Source organism: Bombus bifarius, unplaced genomic scaffold (genome assembly GCF_011952205.1).
Source record: "Bombus bifarius isolate JDL3187 unplaced genomic scaffold, Bbif_JDL3187 scf7180000007966, whole genome shotgun sequence".
In the NCBI taxonomy this organism is placed as follows: Eukaryota; Metazoa; Arthropoda; class Insecta; order Hymenoptera; family Apidae; genus Bombus; species Bombus bifarius.
In genome coordinates, this window is record NW_022884352.1 from 4,169,390 (window position 1) to 4,197,145 (window position 27,756).

Here is a 27,756-nt window from a genome sequence, read left to right on the forward strand (position 1 = left end):
CACATTGAAGGGACATCGTTATGATTCTCCATAAAGGATGGCAGCTCGTAAAAACTGTTATCGATGCGTTGGCCGCGTTTATACGCTATCGCTTAATGAGCCATATCCAGACGAGAAAGTTTATCATTCGCGTGAATCTCACGTTGCAATCGCTTATAACTTTTTAAATATCGTTGAGACTTTCACGTACGCGTTATCAGTCCGTTTAACCAATTTTCCCACAACATGCCCACTTACCTATTTAAATTATGTAAACGGCAGCTGTCAGCATTCTGCGGACGGACTTGAGCGGCTACCTGAAACAAACACCAACGTTTCTAGTTATCGTTCGAGCGACAAAATACATTCGGTGTTATCGAACGTCGATAATAAGGGATAATAAGGGCGAATTGATATATGACGGTATTTGATTACTTTCGTGGTTATTTTCGAGGCTTGTTGATGCAGGTAACTTGTTCTTGCGTGTCGTTGCTACGGGCACGTTAACATTATCGACCAAAGAGTAGTGCACACGACATGATAAAGTAACGCTCGATGCCGTATATGTGTGTGACCATTACGAAGCTATGTACTGCATATGGACAAGAGCATCGACACGCTCTTCGAAATGGAGCTGAATTTTTCTGAGAAGTTGGAAGGATTAATTCACTAGATGACGTGGCAAAAAAATGTTGAAACAATTGTTGATTTGCAATTAAACGTACGTTACTCTGTATAAGTTTTCGAAGAGACAAGGATAATTGCATTGATAATATAGGTGTACAAATATTCCGTCATAATTTGTAATATACAATGTATTATCAGACATGAAGGCGTTGGCAAGATGCGAGGATAAGACATTGCAACAACTCAATCAATCGCTACATTTTCTCTTTCGGTGAGCGTTACACCATATTGAGAAAAATTGCAGAAAAATCGCCAACCACCAACTGGTTTATAATCGAATTATCTGCCAGTGAAATCGATCGATTTCAAGTTCCGCATCGAAGACGAACGACGCGCGAACCGGTCAATTAAAACAACTCTTGAGGCTTAATGCAGCCACGATAGGATCGGGACATGCTCCCTCTGCACTCAGCGTTCGGCCCTCGTTATCGATCGATCGGAAACGGAGCCCATAATAAGAGCAAGATGGAAAAAGAAGAAAGAAAAATCAGGGCAGGGAAACGAGAATGGAAAACGAGGTACATTAGAGCAAAGTGGGGTTATTTGAGCCAGTGGAATATTCGAGTCGACCTAAGTAGTTTGCTCTGTAATTTGCCAAATTCGGTTACGAGGGAATTTTTAAGCGGTCTATATTTTTTTTTTTTTTTTGCTGTTTGTTATTAAAAGGCGCGATGAAGAGTGAAATAAATAATACGCGTTATGTTTATTCGACCAGTAGCGGGGAGACGCGATCGAGAGGAAGCGCGTCAACGGGAGTTGTAAATTCTCGTTACGATTAGACAATCGACGCTACGAATAGATCGATCCCCTATTTCGATTAGGTAACTGGCGGTACAAGCGAAAAGGGGGTGATTCTACGCGAAAAAAGAAGTCGGAAATATAGAATAAAAATTTTTCGTTCGAGGCTTTGTTTTCGAAAAAATCGACTTTGAATTTTCGCTCGGTACGCCTGCACTTTATCACGTCTCGTTATAACGGATCTCACTGTAGATCGTTGTTTCGATGGAAAAATTAAAAAAAAAAAAAGAAAAATATTTTTATTGACACGGTCAACGGGATAGCAAATGCGCTTTCTTCCAAAGTCTAAGTCGAAGTGAACTTACTTGTGCACGGTACAACTAGAACTCAACTTATGAGTCTCAGTTCGAGTGGAACTGCATATATATACTCTTCTCTGTAGCTGTCTGTACCCCTCGGGTCAACAATAGTTTTAAGGAGAGCTATAAAACTACTCCATACCTCTGTTAGGTAAAAACGTCCATCCCGTGACCCTGATACTTCGAGCCTAAGCCTACTGTCATAAATCTCAGGCGAACATAATCGAATTAAGTCATAAACAATTACTTCTAAATTTTATTATTTAAGCACAGCTATAATAAGAGGTTTAGGCTAAAGTATCGAGGATTTTCTCAAAAATTTCAAAAGAAAGGCCCCCATGTTCTTTCATTTCCGACATACATTTCCAACGACTTTATATAGAAGCTAGTTACGCTGGTGCGTAGATTTGAACGAAGTGGATGAATAATTGACGGGTGAAAAGCCTGTAAGAGATGTTTTAAAGTTGCAGAATCAGTGCAGAGATATCGACTGATCTGTAGTCGTAAATCGAGTGAAGTCCGGTGACAATGCTGTTGCAAATGAAAACTCTTGCTCGGTGGAGATTGCCCAACCAGTGGTCGCTTGCGAGTGAAATCTAGAGAAACATGAGAACATTCACGTTTCCCCAAATTTCACCAGGTAGAGCAATAAGCATAAGGAACCTCTTAACTCGAGGATGTTTTGTACCACTTAACGGCCTTAACGGTAAATCAAAAGGTCTCCTTTTATGACAGTTCCTTAGGATTATTGCGGCCCAACTAATTGTGTTGACGTAGCGAATGACCGCCTCGACCGAGGGACTGATCCCAGGCTACGCAAGGATTTACCCGACGAAACGCATTGAAAGCTTCGCGATTACGCTTTTCTACTTCTATAACTATTCGACAAAAAGTAACCAGATTAACATTAACAATCTCTGCCGTAATTAGTGTAATTCGACAGCGTGCTTTATTTCTCGAAGCTACATATCTAGTGATTTATTTAATTAAGAAGATTAAAAAGGAAACACCCAACAGATCTCGCAAAGCACATAACCTAACAAACAAACACTCGCCATACTAAAGAAATAAATCAATCAAATTCAAAGATGGAATCCCACTGGGGGTAGCCATCCACATGTTATATTATTATACCACTAAGCTATAATATTTTACCAAATGTCCTACTGGACAAATTGTAAAATGTAAATAAATAAATAAAAAAAAATTATTTTATTAGTTTTCGTACAATATTTCTTCGCTGGCTTAAACGACTCCAGCATAAGCTTATTCGAAAAATTATCTCCGTCTTAATGTCTTTTCTCGCTGGACTCGAAGCAAAGATATTTTACCATTCTTTCGCTATTGTATCAAAGACTAATGGTATCTCGTAATATCGTAAGAAAGTAAACGCCATTATTTCTGTTGCAAATTATCAACTAAAGAGCAACCGGCCAGGTCAAACCCATCGGTCGGTTGCTCGAGTGACTTGACGCTCAAGGTGGGGGAGGTTTCGTGCCTTCCCGGCCAGGATTTTTCCTTGACCTTTGAGTCATTATTAGGTTTACAGCTCGGGGAGGACAGGTAATTGGGAATTTTCCAAAAAAGGGAATAGGCCTGTCCGAGCCATAAAACAGATGGCGACTCAAACCCCCGAACAACTCGCGTAATAGCATGCATCGATCAAATGAGAAAACCGGGCGAAACGTTGGAATTCGCGTGGAAAAGCGCGATAAGAGAAAACAGAAACGAAAATTCCGAGAACGTAGAGGCAGCGTGAAGACTCGGCCGATGGCTATTAACGGATAAAGCTGCGATGAAATTTGGCGCGATCGCAATTATACGCTTCGATCTTTTTTTTCCCCTTCATCGGTGAAAAAACATCTGCGCGTCTTCGCGTTATTACAGTTTTTAATCGTTCGCCGTGAATCGAACCTGGCGATCTCGATCCATTTGGGACATCTGTAATTTATCGCGTGGTTACGGATCGCGCGTTGAAAGTGAATCCGGAACTCGACGCGTGTGATTGGAATGGGCCGCGCTGGGTGTCGAATTGGCGGGAAAAGTGATTTGAATTGCACGTAAAACGTATGTTTGGTATACAAAAACGTAACTGATTATTAAAGGCCAGCTGTGTATGTGTTCTTTAATTTTGACTCGCAAACGCATGAGTTTTTTGAATGTGTCAGGAAACGTGTCTGATCTCTTAGCGATTTCCTCCATTGAATCGCTAAAGGGATTAGTTTACGGTTTATGCGAATGTAATCATAAATCATAGATGAAATAGAAAATTCTCGGTTGGAAATGTTTAATCTCGTGGCTTATTTATTTACAGATTGAATTTTGTACCGTCCTGTACAGTCTGTCGGATAGATAGGTTCATACTTTCGTAAATAATTATGTAAGTAAAATTTTGGATTACGTTAAGAAAGTTTTCTTATCTGATTCTGCCTGAAACCATCAGGAGCGCGATATTTCACAGTCCTTTTAATAAGATTCTTAACTTGTTTAACACGACCGCAACCTAAACGACAAATATTTTAATCAATACAATATCCAATCGTCGATAGTAACGATACTATATCGAATTAAATTTTCCATAGAGATAACAAACAAGGAACAAATTCATAGGAAAACTAAATTAAAAAAAAAAAATAATAATTTAATCTGCAGTCCGATTGCTTTCAAAAAAGTTGCCCGTCAAATAATTTCCAAAGACCGTTGCAAAAGCTGTGAACAAACCCTGCTGCAAAGATGCGAGGATTTATCTGGTTCATCAAAGATACAAGGGAGCCCCGAATATGTCTCAAATGGCTATCATTAATAACACGAATAACGTCCAAGATTAACCTTCTCGCGCGTAATCTTTCTCACTCATCTACACTCATCTACACGGATCAGCAGCAGCAGCATTAACAACGATTTGTAACGATGCTGGAAAACGCGAACAAGTCTCACTGTCTCGTTCTTTCTGCAGTCGAAAATTTCTTTCTCGTCGACGAGCTCCTTTTTTGGCGAAGGAATCGCCGTCCTTTCGATGATCTCGTAAATTACAGGATCGCAAATTATAGGACACCCTGTATAGTAAGTTGCGAAACGATCCGCGCGAAATGCTCGAGAGAAGAGACGATTGATGAGTCCGCGTGTCGTGAAAGTAGCGAATCAGTGATCCGTCGAAATTAGGTTATCACCGGAATCGCGCTGCTTTTTTTCTTTTCTTCTTTCTTTTTCTTTTTCTTTCTTTCTTGCATTTAATAATCGCCCGAATTGATTCAACATGGATGGAGAACACGGGTAAGAAAGATACGTTATACATAATATATGGTACCGGTCAAACACTATCTGAACACTTCCTTGTCTTTAACGAGATACAATTTTAATTGCACGCGAGGACGCCTCAGTTTTATTATTCGTACGTCGTACGTGTAAGTTGTAGAGTTATTACGACACGGTATTTATTTTCGACAAGTGAAACACAGTGGTTTTGTATTGTTCGTAGAAAGTACATTCGTGAAAAAGTGATTATCTAAACGATATACGTCATTAGCGAAAAGTTCGAGATCAATGTGTGTTTAATGGATTATAGGATTTAAGAAATAATCAGGTTGGAATTTTGTCATCTTGGAAGACTCTCTTATCAACGATCCATCGAAATTTACAACAGGAGCAAGAGATTCAAAATGGCTAGAAATGGGGAAGATTCAATATTTTTTGACTGATAGCGTATGCCATCTTATTTGATCAGTTGTTTTCATCATCTTATTTGATCAGTTGTTTTCATCATCTTATCATAGATCAGTTGTTTTCATCATCTTATCATAGATCAGTTGTTTTGGTACAATTATGTTAGTTTCTTCGAACAAGCAATTAATTTTTCTTCGAATTGTTTTGATATTTCATATTTCTTAAAATAATCCCAATGTCCCGGATACATAAATTCAGGCAAATGTTAAAAGGATTGGAAAATTGGAATTTTTATTCAGATATGATCAGGTATTATCGTTTCTTGAAAAATCAGCTTCTTTTTTCAATCTTAATCAGATTCCTGTGTCTGGAATCGAAATCGTCGAACGACAGGTGTTGTTCGGCATTTTACCAATGTCGATGCTTCCCATGGAAGTGACATAATTTCTGTTCCCCAAACCTGTGCTCTCTTTTTGAAGCACACTCCTTTTTTGGTGGGCGACACCATGCTCTTGTATTTTTCCATCGAAATTATAAATTAAAACGAAGCTATCGACCGGCTTTCCGATGAAACTCACGGCGATCGATGGAGACGATTTAAATTTCAAGCGATAAATTATTCCATTAAATTTCGGTTAGTCCTTGAATCTTCTTTCTTTGCACACAACGTCCATAGTTTTTATATATTTCTGTTTGCCAGGTTTCTTAAAAACAAAGTCAGTTTCTCGCGAAAGTATGTACATGAAATGTCATTTTGCCGGATAAAAATGTAACTGCGTACAATTTCCTCAAAATAACATATATTCGATTATCGAGGTTACTTCTCCTGCGATTCAGCGCATTTTTCTAACGACTAATTCTTTCGATCATCAGTTTTAGAATTTCAAAATTCTTGCAATGGAAATTTTATAGTTTCCTTGCCTACAATTTTTTTCCAAATAATTTTTACATTCAAAGTTACTCAGATGAAATGAAGCAAAATCGCATTCTCTCTTCGAATAGATCGATGAATTCTAAAGAATTAGAGCTGCGTAACAATTGCTAGCTGTTATTGTTAAATAACAGAGGAACTGCGACTTTAACAAAATAACGTACCACTGATTATTATTTTATTTTTATTTATATTATATTTTACCACTGATTATCATACAAAATATCTTCTATTTATCAACAGTATGTTTTCATACCATTCTGTCTCTTCTTTTAGGCAGAAATTAATAAATATAAATGAAACAGGCAGTGAACATTGACGTAATGAAACGATAATGAGACTGAGGAGTTTAAAGGACCAAGGATAAAGGATCGATGAAACGAAAGAACAAAGAAGAACGATTAAGATTGAAACAATGTGTTTATTTATTCCTGCACGACGTGCGATCGGTTTTAACAAAAACACCGTGTGGACATCGTTACGTCTAAAGAAAATCTTGTCTCTTAAACATAACAAATTAAAATCTATAATAATAATAATCCTTCTACTTTACGAGAATATAGTTTATATGTCAGGTACAAAATCGAACCCTATCACAGACGTGTCACTTAAAGCTTCGTCACCTATTTACAATACAGTGGGATGAGAGAAAAAGAAGAAATAGAGAGAAAAAGAGCTTCTCGAAAACGGTGCCGGATATGATATTCGATTACTTAACAAAGCAACATTAATATTACGAATATTAATTGGAAACGCCCTCGATCAACATAAACGAGGCGTAACAATTTTCGATATATGGAAGACAAATGATTCGTCGTTTTTCCTCCCATTCGCTGTGCCGCCTCTGCCTCACGATCGGCAGAGTTTCTTCACCAGGAAGGAACAAATCAAATCGAATTGTTAATTCAGAATCTTCGATCATCTGCGTCGTCTTTATCGATCAAACTTCGTGCTCTCGGATTTTTCCATCACCACGGCCTCCAAACAGCGTTAGAAGATTCCGTGGATTCGCCCGAAGAACTCACCACGCTGACAGGACTTTGTGGCGGCGTGTAAACGTTTTGTGGCACGTTGATCATCACGCTGGCAGCTGGACTGACAGCGGGTGTCGTTTTACTGACAGCGGTCACCGTGGTGGTGGCGGTGTTCGTCGACGCTGGTCCTTCGAGTCGCCGCAGACATCCGCCAAGGTGTCTCATTAACTGTGCACCGGCGGCTGGATGAACGGCTGCTGCCACAGGAGTCGACAGGAACGACGACACTTCCTGCGCGCACTGGGTGAATCCTTCTCTGAATCTGTCCGCGTAGCTGTTCTCCGGTGTCAGAGTCAGCCTTCTGGCAGCCCTGAGCGTGTGAAGGTGACGAACAGTGAGTTCGAGTATGTCAGCCTTCTCCAGCTTCGCCACGTTCTCGCCCTCGGCTTGCAGAGCGGTCACCATGAGGTCCTTTAGCTCATCGAGACAACGATTGATCCTGGCCCGCCTCTTCCTCTCCAGCATCGGTTTCATCACCTTTCTGTACTGATAAGTCCTCGACACTGGCTCTTCGTACTCCATACCGCCGACCGGTGTGTAGCTGGTATGCGGTGTCATGGTTCTCAGAACGATAAGAGTCTCTTCCTCACTTGCCACTTGTCACAAACCAGCCCACCCTTCAGAAACAATTCGACAGGAACGCGAAACGTTCCAATTGATAGGCTGACAGAAATATACAGTTCGATAAGAGTAACTCGATGACGCACACGAAATATGCGTTACAAGATACTATGTATAACTGGTGTGTGCGTGCGAGTGTGTATGCGTTCTCTCGGAGTGCCGAGAATAGCGTACACTGCCGTGTTCACAACGGTTCTGAGTCCCTGGTGGGGACCGACCGATTACTTATACCCTTCACCGATCCCTCCCACCAACTGTCCCATCGTGGTGCCCCTTCCGTGCAATCTATGGGCTCTTGACGGGGAGAAGGGTGTCGGCCACGGGGAGAAGGGTGTCGGCCACGGGGACAGAGGGAACGGAAAGGGGGGGAGACGCACGAGTGAACCCTGCAGCCCGTACACAGCCAGCCAGCAGCCGGAGCGTATCGTGGGAAGCTCGCGGGCCGAACAGTTCCCACAGATCGGGGGCCTGTTGGGCCCGGCACAGGTTCCCTCCACGCGTCTCCCGGCGCTCTGTGTGCGCGTCTATGTATTTCAGTGAGTGTACACGTGTGTCGCGGTATATCCGTGCGTGTGTTTGAGTGTGCACGGTCGAGTGGCGCAAGGGGGCCCCTTCGTTGGTGCCAGAGAGCGCGCGGGAGAGGACCTTTTCGTGCACACCTGCACGTATTCTGGCTCGGGGTGAGGAGAATGGGCATCTCTTCGATGTGCTGCCGCTCTGTCGTTGCTTCTGCTTCTCTCCTACTACTCTTACCCCTGGCCCCCGCGTCGATACGGGGCGCAGGGCAGTCAAGACCAGGGGAAAAAAGAAGCGGCGAGCACACGCCATGACGCGCGACCAGCACGAGGACGACCCGCGCGATACGCTCCAATCTTCCCGCTCTTTCTCCCGCAGCCTCTCTTTCTCTCGCTCTTCTCTTCCGCTACTGCTCGCCTCGTCTTCTACTTCTTCTTGCTTTTTCTTGCTTTTTCTGGCCGCTTCTCTTGTTCGTCGCTTTTGTTCGAGCCTCTGTGCTCCTCGTCGCCGCCGAGAACGATATTGTTGGTGATGCTATCGCGCGAGCGCGAATACGCTCGCGGATGCGATTTTGGATAGAATTTCAGCCCACGTGGGAGAAACGTTTAATATTTGATCCGTATTAATTCATAGAGGATAAGCTGTTTAAGAAAGCTGTTTCAAATTTGAACGAATTTTTACGTTCTTTTTGGAAGTAATCCATCTATGCGTTAACATATTTCTAGTAGATTAATGTATAATAGTAACAAATTTGTTTTGCATATGAAGAGCCGTAAACGCATGAAGTTATCGATAGAAATTTATCGAAAGAGATGAGTTTGATCTTGGCGGAATTTTTTTAGATGAGATTCCAGAGATTGGAAAGTAACAAAAGATGATAAACATTTTGTAAGATTTGTTATTGGCTGTGCTATTTCTTCGCGGTAAACGCATATGAATAAAATCGTAAATTCGTCTTTTTTCACTCAATTATCTCTTAGTTTTATTCAAAACGTTTACAGTCGTTGAAAAATACCGCGATAATGAATATTCGCGAAGCACAACGCAATCAAGCATTCAGCATTTTAAATTTTCAACTAGCCGGTTTATTTTTAAGATCGTCGTTCATGAATAAAATATCCTGAATTTCATATGGCCGTGAAGAAACTCGCGAAACACTTTCCCTCTCCACCTGCTGATTTTGATAGTGCTCTGTTTTCTCGTGTCATGTAAGTGTCATACACCTGTATGTATCGGTGGAAATACACGTTACAAGCCATTACACGTTTCCATCTCTTCGTTCTATTTCTCTTTAAACACTTGTTAATCAACGTCAAACTGTTATCATGGGAAATGCGTTGATTGATTGATTATTCATTACACGAAACGAACATCGACGAGCCTTAACTTTTGCTTCAAACACGATCGATAATGGACGATGGCCTCTTAATAAATAGTCGGTGATATCCAGAAATACGTAACTCGAACGAAAAGAAGAAAAATGTGGGCAATTTTTTTGCGACTTTCACGAAAACGCTTTCGCCGGAGGTTAATTAAAAATTGTCATATCTTCGGTGTGTATCGCTCAACGAATAATCCATTTCCTTTGGCAGCCACTCGATGTGGTAATTAACTCGTCAAATAGTTTGGCTCGCAAGAAATATTCCGTCGCAACGCGTGAAATATTCGTCTTTTTTTAATTTACACGTTCGTGCAACGTTGGCTCGCGGTAATCGTTCGCCTCTTTCGGAACACCGGTATAATGTCCTTCGCCGCAGTTTATGGCTACGTGTATTATGCGAATGGCCGCTAAAGATACGTTATTATTGTTATTATTATGAAGATTCTTTGATTAAATAAGATGCTTTTAATGAATATCGTGGATGAATATTATTTTGACTAAATTGTTATTGTTGGATGAAGTCTGTGACGGAAGCGACGTCCCTGGGTTACTTGGACAAGCAGATTTTCAATTTCGGGGAAAAATTACACGGCTTTCTTAGATTTTACTGGCTGATAACTAAATATCAATTAAATATTGTTATACAATTATCGACGTTGCAAAGTAGGATAAAAGGAACGACCGATTAAGTAAATTCATATCGCAATGTAAATTGTACGCTGTTCTTCGATGTCCATTTTTCCGTTTCTGATAATTAATGCTTAAAACGCAACAAAGACTAGCAAAAGTTAAATGTTTGCTAAAAACTTGAACGTTTCTGGTTTTGTTTCGCCTTATTTTTCTTTCAGAGCTGCGGTATAAATTAGTCACGAAGTTTATTAAATATCATAAGTTCATTTGAATCCCTAAGACACGATAATATGTTAATAACATGCCTTCTCAAAACAATTTCGACTATGCGCACCGTAGGAAAAGGGTTAACGACCAGCCTTCCAAAGGTTACGATCCAACCAGTACAAAAAACATAGCCAGACGTTTCACGCACGAAGCTCAAGAGCCACTGACTCCTCAAGTTATAATGTAAATTCCATTCACGTCTAAGAGAATATTTTGAATAAAATTAATTCTTAAAAATCAATGTTCAATAATAATATTGTCACTTGTAGCTGTGAAACTAACTGTCTGTCGGTTCACCGACAACCTTTTCCTTCGGATTCCTTCATTTCTGTGCTGTTTCCTAAACAATTTTCAAAACTGATAAAAATAGCGTTACGTTTCTATTGGTATGCGAGGTATTCCAGAGTTTAACATTCAAATTACTCTGTGAATATTCATGCAAACACACATTTCTATAGAACGAACAAAATGCGATCTATTTGTCTCTCATACCACGATATCTCGCGGCTTTTGTATCGTTAAACGTCTCACAAACGCGTACAAAATCGCCGTCCAACTATAAATTTGTACACTTTGACCAAGTTCAAATATCGTTTCTGGAAATCGATCAGAGTATCCGTATGCTCGCGAACGATACTACTCTCCGTTTAATTCATCTTCCGCTTAAACCGTATATTTTTCAATGTTAACAATTTCTGTACATTTCTTAACTTTTCCTGTCCCTATACTATTGGGCTGGCAACTAAGTGATTGCGGATTTTTCAATACCACCTAACGACAAAATCCGCAATCACTTAGTTGCCAACCCAATATAATGTACAGTAAAACACTATGATTACAACATGGAAAGAAAAGTTGACAGACTCGTTTGTATAATTTCATACTATTGGGCTGGCAACTGTCATTAGGTAGTATTGACAAAATCCGCAATCACTTAGTTGCCAACCGAATAATTTCGCAGAACGTGTCCCTATTTTTCGTATCTTACGACGACTCTCTTTGATTCTCTTCTTTTTCTCCGTACTTCAAAATAAAAAAGTTTTACTCATTAATCTCGACGATTAAACGATTAAACGATCTTCGCGATACGTCACTACCATTCCCATCTAATCTAGCGATCTGCGGATCTTACGACGCTGGGAAAGCAGCGTCTCGTGAGACGCGGTGTAGTAGTACGTGGCACTTGTCGGCATGCCAGGCGCTCGACATCGAATTTTCGATAAGGAACAAGTTCTCTGGGACGGTAGTTTTTGCGACGCGGAGAAGCTAAGCGGACGACAGCCTGGTCGCTTTGACCGGTTTATCGGAATCCGGGCGACGCGTTGTCGCGGTGCATCGCCGCGGCTAGAGCCACGACACTTGTTGATTCACTGGAATACCACCGACGCGGAGCACGTGTACGCGCGTGTCGCCACCACTCCTGGCACTCGCCGCTTCCGACCGCGCCGCTGAATCACGACTTGGCGGAGCCGAGTGCCGATCGAGCGCCTCACCGCGCTGGACCAGTTTCTATTCTACTCGATGTGGAACAATTGAAATAGTCGCGTGATCGCTACGCGTCCTCTTTCGCGCTGGTCGAGCTTCGTTACCAGCTGAGTAGAATATTTGGCACGAGGTACACTGGCTCGCGAAATTATTTCGATATTCATCACAGCGAAGCTTTATGTTCGTCTCGTGCACCTGAGACCAAATATTTTCCGAATTTCATTGATGTCGTAATGAGATACGATCGACTCGGTTGCATTGGTCAGGTTTGAAACTGATCCGAAAATGCGTGCAGAAGTTGTAAATTATTTAATGAAAGATTAGTAGAGAACAGGAGTTCGCATAGCAGGGTGTCCTTTGTTTCTTTGTTAGAGAAATTCCTAGAAAATTAATGGTTTTGTAATTATAGCTAGGCGAATTTGACAAAAGTATCGTAGAAAATTTGGATGTTGAGAAGTACGTACGTTGTACGTTGAGCTAAATATCTCGTAACTGGCGCGCATTTTCAGATTTACTTGTATATAGATCAATGTGCAATAGAATTTGCGAATTTGAGTTCGTCAGTGCATAAGAAATACATATTTTATTCAAGTGCTGTTCCATTAGTTATGCTCATAAATATTTTAAATATGAATATTTAGATACGAGCATACGTAAATATCCATAATTTCTCATGTTTTTGTCACAGTAAAAGGCAACATTAATTCTGTCAGCGTGAAATTTATGCATCTGTAACTACGCATATCGCATTTAGAAACAATCATATTTTCATGAATAATCTTCGTGTGACATGCATTCTGTGATACTTCTGCTCTTCAAATTCTCCATAAATTCACGAGCAGTAGCGATCTGTAATAATACCGATAATAATGAACAAAACAGAAACGTAACCAAAGACCACATTCTACCCTTTATCCAACACGAATTTCGTACGAGTGACAAGCTCGCGTTAAACATCCCTTAGGAAACAACCCTGGAGAAACAACACCAAGTGTATTGCACGCACGATAATCCAAGTTCTCCGCTTGCACCACCGATGATCCACAGAAGACCGGTTCACTTTCTTGGGACACGTTTGACCGGCATTAGAAAAGGATTCGCCGTGGTTGTGGTATGAGTAACCGGTTTCCAGGTTGCCAGGATCGTGCAGCTCGGCAGCCGATTTTTCGAATTAAGCGTGCGATCTTAATGACCAGCAGCAGCCCGTCCCTGGCGCAGGCCGCTTGGACAGGTTTCGCTTGCGGGACTTAACGAGGTGTTTAGCCCTTTTGGAAGCCGATAGGCCAAACACGGGTCCGAGTGGGCCGGCCGAGTATTTACGAGGCTTTACCTCTAAACTGCGAAAGCCGATCTCGTGGAGCCATGGATCGGCCGCAACGATCGTGTCCGTTTGTCGTTCGTTAAAGAATTTCGCTGCTGTTTTTTCCTACACCTGGACGAGATGGACTTTTAAACTGGCGATCGGCTTCGTTTTACGAGTCGTTGTACGACAGTATATCGTTTTCAAGAGAAACGTCTCTGTTGTAAAACGAGATTGCTGATAGAGTTTGTTTCGAAAATATGAAACAGCCGAAGTTCATCCCTTGGCGCTCGTATTTTTCATTCTATTTCTCTTCGCGTGGATTCTGGTTTCAACGCTGGACGATATACTATACGTGCGTTACATTGAAAAATTAGAATGGCGGGTTTGACACGATTTGATAGACGAAAGAAAGTTGACGAAGTAAGATACGTGAAAAGACAAATTACTTTCACAAAATGCATTTACACTTAACGAATGCAACGGACAAATATAGCATAGACGTATTAATTTTTGCCTACGATGTCATTCGACACGACTGTGTCGTTGTTCTACTTCAAAGTTCGAGATCGAAGATAAGACATTTTTAATCTGTATAAGCGTCGTTATCGCTTCTACGATAATACAGCGAAAGAAAATTTTGACAAAGTAACACGAGGCGTAAAATTATCGTTGCTACAGAGAGAGAGAGAGAGAGAGAGAGAGAGAGAGAGAGACAGAGTATAGCGAAATATCGATCTTTCGATTTCTCCAACTAGGAATGGCAATATCTGCTTTTAAATAGCAAGGTCGACACTTTCAGCGGAATTATTTCTCAGTTACATAATAACCTGCGTTTTACCTTCGTATCGACGTATCTCACATTTTTCAGCAACTCGTAGTTTACATATACGTGTGCTTAATACACGCATACTACACAAACACAAAATACATAGACACCAAACAAATTCACCTATCATCCAAACGAAATTATAAATAAACTTAAAAAATTCTCTTCGATGATGTTAAACGTACACGATCAATAGTTTCGTCGAGCGAGTTAAATATTCAAAAATCATCGAAATATTACTCGGAAGTATATTACCTTTCGTATCTTTTCCACGACGAATGCCAGTCAGGAAATTGAAAGATAGACGATTTATCACTGTATCGTACAATAATGTTCTATAAATATGGAAATACACATATCACAGGTATCGTACGCGCTCTGAGCACCAAGAGGAGCAACCAAAGATAAAGAAACACTGTCTCGGCTCTCCTATCTTGCACTCTATTATCTATGACACGCGAGTGTTCGATACAATTGTGCCGGTGCCGCCACAATATATTTTCGCGTTCGTTTTGGCATTGTGCCGGACTTCTCGGTTACGCTGAAATAATTTCGTCAACTGCGTACTGATGTGTCATCTACTTATTATTAATGCGCCCGCATCAATAGCCCACTCGATCATCGTTGCAAATTTAATTTTAAAATCTTTTTCTATTCGTCGATTACGAGCACGTACTTGCTACGTTCTTATTAATCGAGGGTCGATGATTCATTTTGCTTTTTATAAATAAAACATCGATGCCTGTAACGACTCTTCTAGACTCGCGCAATGTCTGATATTTTGTTGATCGCGGCGTTGATATGCTAATGTTAATAAAACGTCGTGATACGTAATTCGTCTATCGTTTCCGGAAAAATATTTTTCCTGCAAAGTAATTCGAGGAAGTGCAATTGAAAGTGAGATCGAAAGAGCGTTAATTTTTAGGCAACGGGAGTATTGGAGTACTTTACGACTCGAATTCTCGGTTATCGACTGACTAATCGTCTTTGCATGAATTTAAATCTGAAAATAGAAACGTAGGACTGCGAGCTGAATCACGCGATGAAATTGATCAAAACGACGGCTTTCTTCGAATCGCGTTTCGTGATTCTTATAATCGAACCAGTTTAAGATCGATTTTATTTTAACGTTTTACGGACGACTACGATATCTCAATGTTGCGCTTGCTTAATGTTTCACTGGTTCCAAGAAGATGATACATCGATAACGAGGAGAAATATCTTTACAGAGAACGAAGAAGAATCGAATATAACGTTTAGAAGGAAACTTCGATTGCCTACCTGCCATAAGCTTCTACGAGGAATAAAATCTTTAAAAGATCCAATATATTGCGCAACAAACGTTAACAGAGTATAAAGTAACAAAAGATCGATGAATTAATGGTGAAAAATGTCTAAAAGAAAAAAAAAAAGGAAACGTCATCGTTAATCACACACGTACAGACGATATAACGTTAATATTAAAACGAAGACAGAAAAACTAACAGAAATCTCTAACTGCTCGGTATAAATCAAAGTCTGCATAAATTAACGCTTCTAGACAACAGCGTCTGTAATATAAAACTCGTTTCAAAGAAACTAAAATGTACGTACATTTGCTACTAATTTCTTCGTGGCGATGAAACGGCTTTGGCTTGCACTGACACATCAATAAAACTAGAATGTAAGATGTATGGAAAGGTATATAAATTATAAAAAGGACAAAGAAGAAGACGATAAGCTATATTTTCTATTTTTCATAAGGAAGTAGTATATCTAAAATTTAGTATATCGATCGATGATCAAAGTTGTTCATTTGTTTGACACGAAAACTGAACGCATGCTTCCCCATCCATTTTTCCATCGTCGTAATATTAAAATATCGAAGATATAAAAATCTTTCATTAACACAAAGCATAACTATAAAACCAAATCGTTTGACTATATCTTGGAGCCTAACAGGTTCTCTCCGCGTTTAGCCATTAGAATAAAAATATTCTTTATTTATCCATTAAAGGCCCATCTCAAGCCTGGAATTACCGCGATGCTATATATCGGGTGAACTTTTTCGAATACAGCGGGCGTTAACGGGTTAATCGTAAAGCGGCACTAAAATCGAAGAAACCAATAGAACGATACTTGTCGTTTCCTACGATTTTTAAAGAATATTAATAAAATTCCCAGCAGAGCGTGATCGTAAATTCGTAAAAATTTCTACGAAAAATTACGAATCGCTCGTTTGTTTCACTCCAATAATTTCAGTATCAAAAATAAAGTTTACATTCACTTCCTTTCCTTGAAAACCGGGAAGGATCTTACAATAAAACCGCGCAGATACATCAATTTGCAGTTAAACGCGGTATCGCGAAACAGGTGCACGCGTCGTCATTAATTTCATCGTGACAGAACGATCCCGGACTACGAGATCTCCACTGAAAGGGTTTTAAACGTTCGGATCGCGATGAAACGCGATTCTTTTTCCAGGTCGACTGATATAATGCTGCCGACGCGACGTCGAAAACGAGGCATTACCATGAGTGCGTAGCAGCAGAGAGACCGGTAGGATAATTACACTGATTGGTCGTCCGAGCCGGATGTGGTGGCTGGTCGCGCGCGCGCGCGCGCGCGTCCACGCGACCGTGTGCCTGTTAAGCTGAACAAAACGAGCGTTATCCGCGATGGCACGCCGGTATCATCGAGACACACTGGCTTGCGTTATTATTAATCGTATTAACGACCCTGCAGTGATGTGATACTATGCTAACGGCCGATCGGATTCAAACCTCTTCTTCGCCAGGCGCTTTTATTCTTCCCTTCTTTCCACGAGCTATTTTAATTTAGATCTATCGAATGATCCACTCGTTTCCCTTTTATTTTACACCAGTATAACTTCTCGAAATTATATCGCCAGAAGCTATATACGTATAGAATAAACGCTCGGGGAATAGGTTGAAATATTAAAAATTGGCGAATAGGTGAATTATACAGGGTGGTTGGTAACGTGGTACAAGCGGAAAGGGGGTGATTCTACGCGTAAAAAGAAGTCGAAAATATAGAATAAACATTTTTCGTTCGAGGCTTTGTTTTCGAGAAAATCGATTTTGAATTTCCGCTCGGTACGCGTGCGGTACGTTATAACGGATCTCACTGTAGATAGTCGTCTCGATGGAAAAATTTAAAAAAAGAGAGAAAAGAAGAAAATTAAAAAAAAAATTTATACTATATTTTCGACTTCTTTTTTTGCGTAGAATCACTCCCTTTCTGCTTGTACCACCAGTTACCAACCACCCTGTATAATAATATCGAGCGAGACGATAGTTGGCACAATGTTAATATCGTCTTTTAACGGGATATGCCAATTTAGATGTTTCGAAGGATCGATTCATTTCTCTTCCATTTTCCAAGAATATAATTTTCTAAAATTAGGAAGAACTTTGTTGAAATATTAAAAATTAATCAATTTGTACATTATTTAATCCTCTACTTTGTAATATCGTATATGTGTGAATGGTACTTGTTAATATCGTTTTTCGAAGGGATGTTTCAATTCAGATCTTTTAAAAAATTGTTGGTTGCTCTCCTTCTCATCTTCTATTTGAAGTAGAGATAGAGTAGAGGGATTTTTCTGAAGTCGTAAAATTTATGTGATGTGATAGATATATCCTTTAAGTAAGGATAAGATTCTTACGTAACTAGTAAATCCAAATCCCCTTTGTCTGGGGATTTACGTATTACGTATATATAACAAATAGACTTAAATCTTTTTAGTATAAGCATTAAGTATTTTAAATATTTGTGTTTAAGTATTTAATATTGCAGCGTACATTGCAGCTAAGAATACGTATCGTCACGTTTCCGTAGACATTCTCATCGTATGTTAAATTCCATTCGAATGATCGGGCAATAAAATGTTTAACAATCGATCATTCAAAATTGTTGCTTCGTCTGCCAATAAATAAATACTGCATAAATCATTTGTCTAAACCGTAGGTATATTTCCCTTTCATAAAGTGTACAAAGACTCTCCTAAGTAACCATACAAAAATGAAATATCCTTTAAACTTCGAAGACTATAACAGTAGCTCGAACCTTTCTCCGAGTACTCGAAAATATCCAAAAATATTCAAAAATGGTATATGCAGGTTGCAGAAACGCAAGATGCGTGACTAACTGCGTGGACGAAAAGAGACAAAGAATAAAAAAAAAAAGAAAGAAAAACGAGCACGATAGAAAGAGAGCGCGAGAGAGGAGCCTAAGTAAGTGAGTTACCTGAAAGGGGCAATCAATATCGTCCAACGAAGCCAGTGCACGTACGAGGAGGCATCGAACGCCGGAACAGCATGTTTACCGAAAAAGCAGCAGAGCGTCTTCGATCCGCTCGGCTCTCCCTCTTCTGGTTTAACGTTCGGTGTTACTATATACCGAGACAATCAGGCCGGGACACGGTATCACGGCAGAGAAGGTGGAAGAAGAAGAGTAGTCAGCGACCCGGCGCACCACCATCGGCAACAGTTCAGCGACGCTAATTCGGAACGTGCTGGTATACGAAACGGTTCCGCACTGTTCCTCGTCTCCCTCTTCTTCATTCTCGCACCGAAAGCGCTTGTAGATCGTTCGTTCTCGCTTTAAATCGCGCGTCGTTCGACTCGCCCATCCTCGTCGAATGGCGAACCCCCGACGCAAGGTTCACGATTCTCTCTCTCTCTCCCTTCCTTTCTTTCTCTTCTTCTTTCACCGCAGAATGGGTAGCCGCCTCGCCTCCGAAATTCCTCGCTTGTACACTCTTGGCTCGTGCTACGAGAAACGTGGGAAGATTCTCAGGCCTGAGGAAGCCCTGAACGTCCCCACCACGTGCAAGGAACACGCGTTCGCAACCGTCTGCGTGGCCTTTGTGCATGCGCACACCACTGTACCAGTGTACGTTACGTGTATACGTATGCTGATACGCTGGCCAAATACACATACACGCGAATGCTCTTTATGTGGGAACACAGAGAGAGGAGTCTCGTATCTTTCTTGCACTTGGATGGTCGCATTGTGCACCGAGCCGTGAGTCCTCTTTGTAAGAGAAGAGGAGCCAACCTGGCCCGGTAATGTAACCTTAGCGTGGCCCCATTGCCGCTTGTTGTGCACATAATACGAGGCTATTGTACCGAGCACGGGCCATATTGTTGCCCACATCTCGGTCGGCACCCTGCCCAACACACCGACCGACGATCCCCTTTCCTTATTTTCTTCCTTGCTTCGCTCGCTACTTTTTTTCCTTGTATTCTTTTTGCTTTCTTCCTTCTTATGATTCCCCTTTATACGGCAGATTCTCCAGACTGACATCGCGCTGGATCCTTCATAATCCGAATCTATGCGAACGACGAAGCGGGGAAGGTGTAGAAGGGTAGAGTTCCTTCAGAGTGACTCTCGAGTTGTTGCGTTTGATATATGGTGTTTCGAAGATGGTTAATTTCTTCCAATCTTGGGAGATTGGTTTGGTGCTGCGAATAGACGGCGTTGCTCGTAAGATTGCGTTTGGACGAGCCGTGGTATGGTAATCGGTAATTGTGTGTAAATCTTTTTGTGGGAAGCGAGCGAAGGTTAAAAGGGTTAAAGGGACGCTTGGATGGTTGCGTGTGGGAAACAGCGCCTCGCAGATTAATCGATTAATTTTTTTTGTTCTTGCTTCGTGTCGTGAATAGGTGACGTTGTTAACGCGATAAGTAGCGGTATGATACTTGGTGATTAGTATGCTATTTTTCATAAAAGCGTCTAGCGATTAACGTACTGACGTATCGATGGTAAATTCTTTAGCGAGAATTCTACTCGTCGTAGTTACGTGAGTAATAATCACGCAGAATGTTTATTAACAATTGCGCGTAATTGTGACATTTTCTAGAATCGTTTTATCACTTGACGACTACCTTATCTCGAGACTGAATTATAAACCACAAAAATGATAATAGTTAAACGTGCGATATTAATACATGCGGTGATACTTAAATAGCAAACATAGTAGAATGCATGCACGTTAGACGATGTATACGTAAATATTCTCACGGTTGAAAATGTTCTTTCGTAAACATTCTCTACGCTATCAGAATTTTCCAGGAAGTCGTTCGACTTCTGTTCGTGCATGCTTCTAACATCACCCCACCGAATTCGCGGCGCGTGTCTGTGACGCTGTGTGCTATTCTACTGTCGAAAATCTCGACGTTAATACGCGTTACCTTGCTCGAGATGCGTCGTATTTACTAACTGCGTATTATTTACATCTCAGTGTTCTAATTCTCCATTCACACGTTTCTACACCACTTTTGATAGCTTCGTTGGATTAAAACGTATTTATCTAAGCGTCTATTAAACATCGCTATAATTAAATTTAATATCTTGTCGAGGCTTTTGAGTACCTTTTTCCTCGCATATTTGAAAGTAAGCTCATTTTACAACACAATTTATTACACATTTTTATATCAAAATATATAACAAAAGTTTATATCTAAATTTAATTAGTTTCATTTAAATAGTTTATTCAAAGTCATTTCTGCAATTCGTTTATTTCAATAAGTAATTGGTTATAATTATTGCAAATTGCTGATTTATCATACCGTTTCTTTATTTTATATAGTCAGTCTTTTTTTCTTTATAAAATATTAGCTAATCGCGTGGTTTAGTTAATAATTTAATAGTTTATTTAAAGTCATTTCTGCAATTCGTTTATTTCAATAAATAATTGGTTCTAATTATTGCAAATTGCTGATTTATCATACCGTTTCTTTATTTTATATAGTCAGTCTTTTTTTCTTTATAAAATATTAGCTAATCGCGTGGTTTAGTTAATAATTTAATAGTTTATTCAAAGTCATTTCTGCAATTCGTTTATTTCAATAAATAATTGGTTCTAATTATTGCAAATTGCTGATTTATCATACCGTTTCTTTATTTTATATAGTCAGTCTTTGTTTCTTTATAAAATATTAGCTAATCGCGTGGATTTCAATAAATAATTGGTTCTAATTATTGCAAATTGCTGATTTATCATACCGTTTCTTTATTTTATATAGTCAGTCTTTTTTTCTTTATAAAATATTAGCTAATCGCGTGGTTTAGTTATTAATTTAATAGTTTATTTAAAGTCATTTCTGCAATTCGTTTATTTCAATAAATAATTGGTTCTAATTATTGCAAATTGCTGATTTATCATACCGTTTCTTTATTTTATATAGTCAGTCTTTTTTTCTTTATAAAATATTAGCTAATCGCGTGGTTTAGTTAATAATTTAATAGTTTATTCAAAGTCATTTCTGCAATTCGTTTATTTCAATAAATAATTGGTTCTAATTATTGCAAATTGCTGATTTATCATACCGTTTCTTTATTTTATATAGTCAGTCTTTGTTTCTTTATAAAATATTAGCTAATCGCGTGGATTTCAATAAATAATTGGTTCTAATTATTGCAAATTGCTGATTTATCATACCGTTTCTTTATTTTATATAGTCAGTCTTTTTTTCTTTATAAAATATTAGCTAATCGCGTGGTTTCCTTCGAGAGAATAAGAATTGACGATCCATTCGTGAACTAATGCAAATGTGTTAATGTTTGCTTGATTCTAGCAAAGGCAGACTCGTTGCAACATGTATATTCTCTTTTTATTGAAACAATGGCATATCTGATAAATAATTCACAATATTTGTCACGTAACACATAGCATTTGCATTTGCGTCGTTCGCGTTCGTTTAATTAGATTTAATTCGATTTAATCTCGCTTCATTTCATTTAATCAAACTATTGTTCTAATCCTGTCGGCATTCGGTACACGTATATTAGATCAAGTTTCTCCGTTAACGATTCAGAGAAGTTTCGGTCGACGTGCACTTTTTGCAGCGGAGAATTCGTTCGCTAAAAGTGCAGAGTGTGCTGTGAACGCCTATAGGCGTCACGGTAAATGGGTCACTCGGGCTATGCTTGGATGGAAGCGTGCGATTGTTATCGACTAGCTGAACGTCGAAAGGGTTAGGTCGAACGATACAGTGGGTTAAGTGGATTCGTTACGGTAGCTTTAGATTTTTCACGGTTCATTGCGAATGTCAACTTTGGTCGTGTCAACGCGATACAGCATACGGAAAAGCGTAGTCCTCTAAATTGCAATTATTCAACGGTGTCACGGATTTATTTTATAATATGTTGCAAACCATCGAAACGAAATAATTTTATTTTACACAATAAGATCTGTTATCTACCAGAGGAGATGAAAAGAATAATTTTGAAAAAGAAAAGTTTTCGATGAATTTTGAGCAACAATTTTTGTATAAATTTATTTTCTTCGTCAACGTAAGCTTCGATTGCAAAAATAATATTTGTCCGATGCTTGTCAGAGTGCGTGCTTGTTGCTAATAAACTACATTTTTATAAGCTTGCAAATAATTTTTTTACTTTTCCTGGAAAACGTGTTTGAGCCGTGTACACCACTTTTGAAACGCTTCTGCGATATTTCATCCATTTTTATCACTTTTCCATTTAATAAGCAACTCTTATACGTACAAACGTAAATGGTCAACCAAAGTAATCTTGAAAACCTCGTGATTTTCTCGGATGAGTTGAGTCGTTAAAAAGTTACATAAATTAGTCTGTCCGATATTGCAGCGAAGAACTGGTGGTAATTATGAACGGATTAAACCATGACGATACAGAAACATTCAGAAACGTTCCATTATACCGGTCGTTTACAAACTAGCAGACAAATATTTATGCGTCCGGATTTAATCCGTTGCCATCGAACTTGTCACGAGATTTGTAGGAAACAGCTTGCACTGGAACCTTGACGGATAAATCGGGAAAATCTGGTTATTTCGGAAAAAATATAAAGATAAAGGTATACTGTTTATTGTGGTATGCGGGTACTAATACGATTCCTGCATAGTAATTACTTGTACGTTCAGATAGACTCACGTCGAGTTCTCACTTTTACGAATCTTGTTATGAATTTCGATAGCTTCTTCGTTCGAAGAATATATTTTGTTTCAAATTTCATAATATAGATATCTTTCTATTATACGTACAATCTTTTTTAAATATAGTAGAATAAGTAGTAATAAGTAGAATAAAGAAATATAGAATAAGAAATAATTGCAAATTTAATAGTAGAGTTCTTGTAAATAATTTGCAAGAAAATAAATTCAAAGGAAATACGCCTGACGCAAAATAAAATAATTCTTATCAGACTGTGGATTCTATGCAAATTCACATCTTTGAACGTATAATTAAAACAGTAAATTTTCGATAGGAAATTCTTTTACCTACCAAACACTATAGATAACACTATACTTTTTTTTTTATACAAGTTGCGTGTATTCCGTGCAATGGTACATTTCCCTACAATTTTCTACAAACGCACAAACCTCGTAGCCTAATTATTATAGCATTTAAGAGACTGTTCAAACTTCATTATACCTCTGCTCACAAAAATATGAATTTTTGCGTAAACGTTGCCCGTGTCTGGTAATAAAAAATGCTAATAAAATGGTAATAAAAAACTTTGCCAAGGCAATTGCGGATATTCGATAATTTCATCTATGAAGTAATTAAATTACGACAGCGATAAAACCGCGAAGAAACACGTGCACGATTGCATGAGTCATGAAACGATCGTTTTCGTGAGCATCTTCGGATACTCTACTTTTTTCTCCTCTTCGTCTGTCCGTTTTTTCCATCGACTTCATTACCGCATTGGATTAATGACCGGGAAGATGGCCAGCATCGATGTTTCCGACTCGTTTGCGCGCTGAATAATCGGGCATTAAGTCGAACGGATTCTCTTCCTACTCATCAAGGGCCACGGAGGCGGTCTTTTAATCGACTTGGCGTTAACGCCACGATCGCGTAGCAAACACCTGTGAAAGCAAAAAGAGCCGATGCTGTTACTTCTTCACGCCGTTAATGGATGTTTATTTTCAGAACGCGATACCTTTCGGTTCGAATGAGAGCGGCTTCGTGAGTCGAGGATTATTCGGTTCACGTCCGTCATCCTCGATATGGATAAATGTTAATTCGAACGTGCAAGTCCGTGGAAAGGATCAAACGGTGAGATCTCTCGCCGCGAGTATCTAAATTACCGATGATGCAAGCGATCACCGTTGAATCGCTTTGACGAAGGCTAAAGGGTTTAGTCTTTGAAGAATTTTTAAAGCTCGTGTCAGAGGATTACGCGTGTCGTGTAATATAGTTACGCTACACTGCCGTGGATAATTACAAACTCGATCCTATTTTTAGATTTGTCGAAGAAACGTTGAAACAATCTTTGGAGCGATATAATTACAACGTGGAAAGAAAAGTTGACAGACTCGTTTGTATAATTTCATACTATTGGGCTGGCAACTAAGTGATTGCGGATTTCTCAATACTACCTAATGACAAAATCCGCAATCACTTAGTTGCCAACCGAATGTAATGTACAGTGAAACACTATGATTACAACATGGAAAGAAAAGTTGACAGACTCGTTTGTATAATTTCATACTATTGGGCTGGCAACTAAGTGATTGCGGATTTCTCAATACTACCTAATGACAAAATCCGCAATCACTTAGTTGCCAACCGAATGTAATGTACAGTGAAACACTATGATTACAACATGGAAAGAAAAGTTGACAGACTCGTTTGTATAATTTCATACTATTGGGCTGGCAACTAAGTGATTGCGGATTTCTCAATACTACCTAATGACAAAATCCGCAATCACTTAGTTGCCAACCGAATGTAATGTACAGTGAAACACTATGATTACAACATGGAAAGAAAAGTTGACAGACTCGTTTGTATAATTTCATATTACTGAGCTGGCAACTAAGTGATTGCGGATTTTGTCATTAGGTGGTATTGACAAATCCGCAATCACTTAGTTGCCAGCCCAATATAATGTACAGTGAAATAATGTAATTGCAACACGAAAAGAAAAGTTGACAGACTCGTTTGTATAATTTCATACTATTGGGCTGGCAACTAAGTGATTGCGGATTTTGTCATTAGGTGGTATTGACAAATCCGCAATCATTTAATTGCCAGCCGAATATAATGTACAGTGAAACTGAAGCACAAAAGTTGTCTTCTTTTGAAGTTTGCAGAAAATGTAAGTTTCTCTTGTTTCTTCTGTATTTTTGGCTGCCAGGAGATATAAACTCGACCTTAACTTTGTTACGCTTTTATTCAACGTTTAATGAATTTTCCTTTATTTTTGTTTGCTATGTTTTGATTGAATCTGTTAGGTACACTATCCGCTAACTTGTTTAGAATTTCGTTCTGAGCATTCGCGGGTTTTAGTCTGTTTTTAAATTCTACTATATTCCCTATAGGTGGCTTTCCCTAGTCGTAAACTCTTCTCGGTGGAATTCCCCACGGGTTGTCGATGGCGTTCAGATTAAGACACGATGCTGTCCATGTTAAATAATTCCACTGCGAAAAAACGTGAAACCAGTTTTTTTTTTTACAGTGGCGGTCATATGAATAGCAGCATTGTGTTGTTAAAAAGTTGTCTTTTTGTCTGCCGTTTCAGCGATGAAAGGCAATAATTTGCCATGTCACATGTCCTGATATCTTGTAGCGGTCGATTCACCCTTTGCAAAAATAATTTCACTCCAGGAACGATCATCGCTTTCTTGGAAATATCGAAGAAATAACGCAGCAAATGTATTTGATCGTTTAATTATACACAACGCTAAATAGCTACGTTTAATATGGCTAGGAAACTTGTCCACGGGTCACGGATATCATTGGGTCACTAATGTTTATAATATTTTAGAATTTTATCATTTGTTATGATAATGCGTCGGAAAATTGTATGCGTAACATGTATCGAAGACACAAACATGTTATATAATGAGACACATGTGTGATACTTTGCTATCGTTAAGGTACTTCGGTGTAGACTTGATTTATTTGTACGATCAGACAATGATAAACTATGCATGTCACATATGCGACACTGCGTTCTTACGAACACTATGGCGCGTCAGACGTGTGTGAAAAGGAATCTTGCTACACACTGAAACGATAATACCAATAATTAACATTCTTCCAATAAAACGTCTACAAAGGACGTTGAATCGGTGGATGGAAATTATTGGAATTTAAAGAAGCTTCTTTAGAACTCGATCTTAATTGGAATTAAATTCAAGAAAGAAAGATAAATAACATAAAAAGGATATGAAAAATTAAAAAACTTTTTTTTTTGTCTCCAACAGTGAAGCTTCGTAAACGGAGAAACAGACGAAGGGTAAAGAATGTCCTCCTTTCTTTTTTCAATTTCAATCATGAAATTTCCAAAGAATTACATTTCCTCTTTAATATTAATCGCGAAATTTCCAAAGAATAACGTTGCTTGCGCATAAAAGTCGAAATGTCCCGGAACGACGGGTCCACGATTCCTTTGAAGTTGTCCGCAATCGGACACAACGAGCAGATTTTTCATTCGTAGAACCGGTCGACTTCCGTGGCACGATGGCTGTCAGACGGTGCCTCGATTTAATTATCAGAAGCTGGCCGATTTCCACGTCGTCAAAAATCACTTGTTCGATGCCAGACCTCGATGCTTATAGTGACTTTCACCTGAGTCTCAGATTGAGTGGTAAGACTGTCTCGAACAGCTTACGCAACGACGCGTGCAAGGGAACACGCGGCTGGGACATAGTCGCACGAGACCAATTAATCACGAGACGAAAAGAGAGCGAAGGAACCTCCTTTTAAATCGTCGTAACACGCGCGCGATCTGCCAACGGCAATCTGTCGCGGTTACGTAAAGTTTACGCGCATGCTGAAGCTTGCATCAACTCGTGTAGCGGGTGGAATTGCTACTTTTTGCTAATTCACGTCAACTCTTTCATCAAAGCTCGAGGAATCGTTTAGAATGTGTTGAAAATTCATTTTTCTACATTTAATCCTCTCACAAGTCATACCGATCACAGCTTCTGTGTGACCGCTTTTTAAAAAGTTACTATAATTAGCATTGCACGTCTTACGAAAAAAAGTCTCGTTCTCGTAAATGAATTTATCACGAGAAGATAGAAGAAGTAGTTGCAAGTGACAAGGGAAATTTGTAAAGATGATGTCTGTAACGATCATTCGTCTACGTATTTTAATTCATGCAGTTAATTTATCTTGTGACCGCTGAGCGAATCGTTTATTGAGTTGGCAATTAAGTGATTGCGGATTTTGTCATTAGGCGGTAATTGATTGATCGATTTAATTCTTGACTGATCGATTTAATTCACAAAACGAGCAGTTTACGCACATTGATACATTTTGTATAAGGAATTAAACAATCCATCTTATTGACATCTTGACAAAATGATAGATATCGAGTTACTAAACTTCA

At 39.3% G+C, this 27,756-nt stretch overlaps 2 protein-coding genes across 6 annotated transcripts in view; both read right to left on the reverse strand.

Annotated features, from left to right (window-relative positions):
• Nucleotides 1-27,756, reverse strand: part of LOC117213028 (tubulin polyglutamylase TTLL4-like) — a 238,013-nt gene that overhangs the window by 3,640 nt on the left and 206,617 nt on the right. For 3 of the 5 annotated variants that reach the window (XM_033458460.1, XM_033458523.1, XM_033458587.1), the window contains one exon: nucleotides 238-296. The gene's annotated coding sequence lies outside the window, so the exon portion shown is untranslated. Of the gene's footprint in view, nucleotides 1-237; nucleotides 297-14,675; nucleotides 14,890-18,668; nucleotides 19,260-27,756 lie in introns of those variants that run through there. The other 2 variants (XM_033458276.1, XM_033458370.1) reach the window with 2 other exon arrangements.
• Nucleotides 6,759-8,243, reverse strand: LOC117213340 (enhancer of split mbeta protein-like). Its single transcript, XM_033458714.1, has one exon. The coding sequence runs from the start codon at nucleotides 7,947-7,949 to the stop codon at nucleotides 7,326-7,328; it is 624 nt and encodes a 207-aa protein (XP_033314605.1). The 5' UTR covers nucleotides 7,950-8,243; the 3' UTR covers nucleotides 6,759-7,325.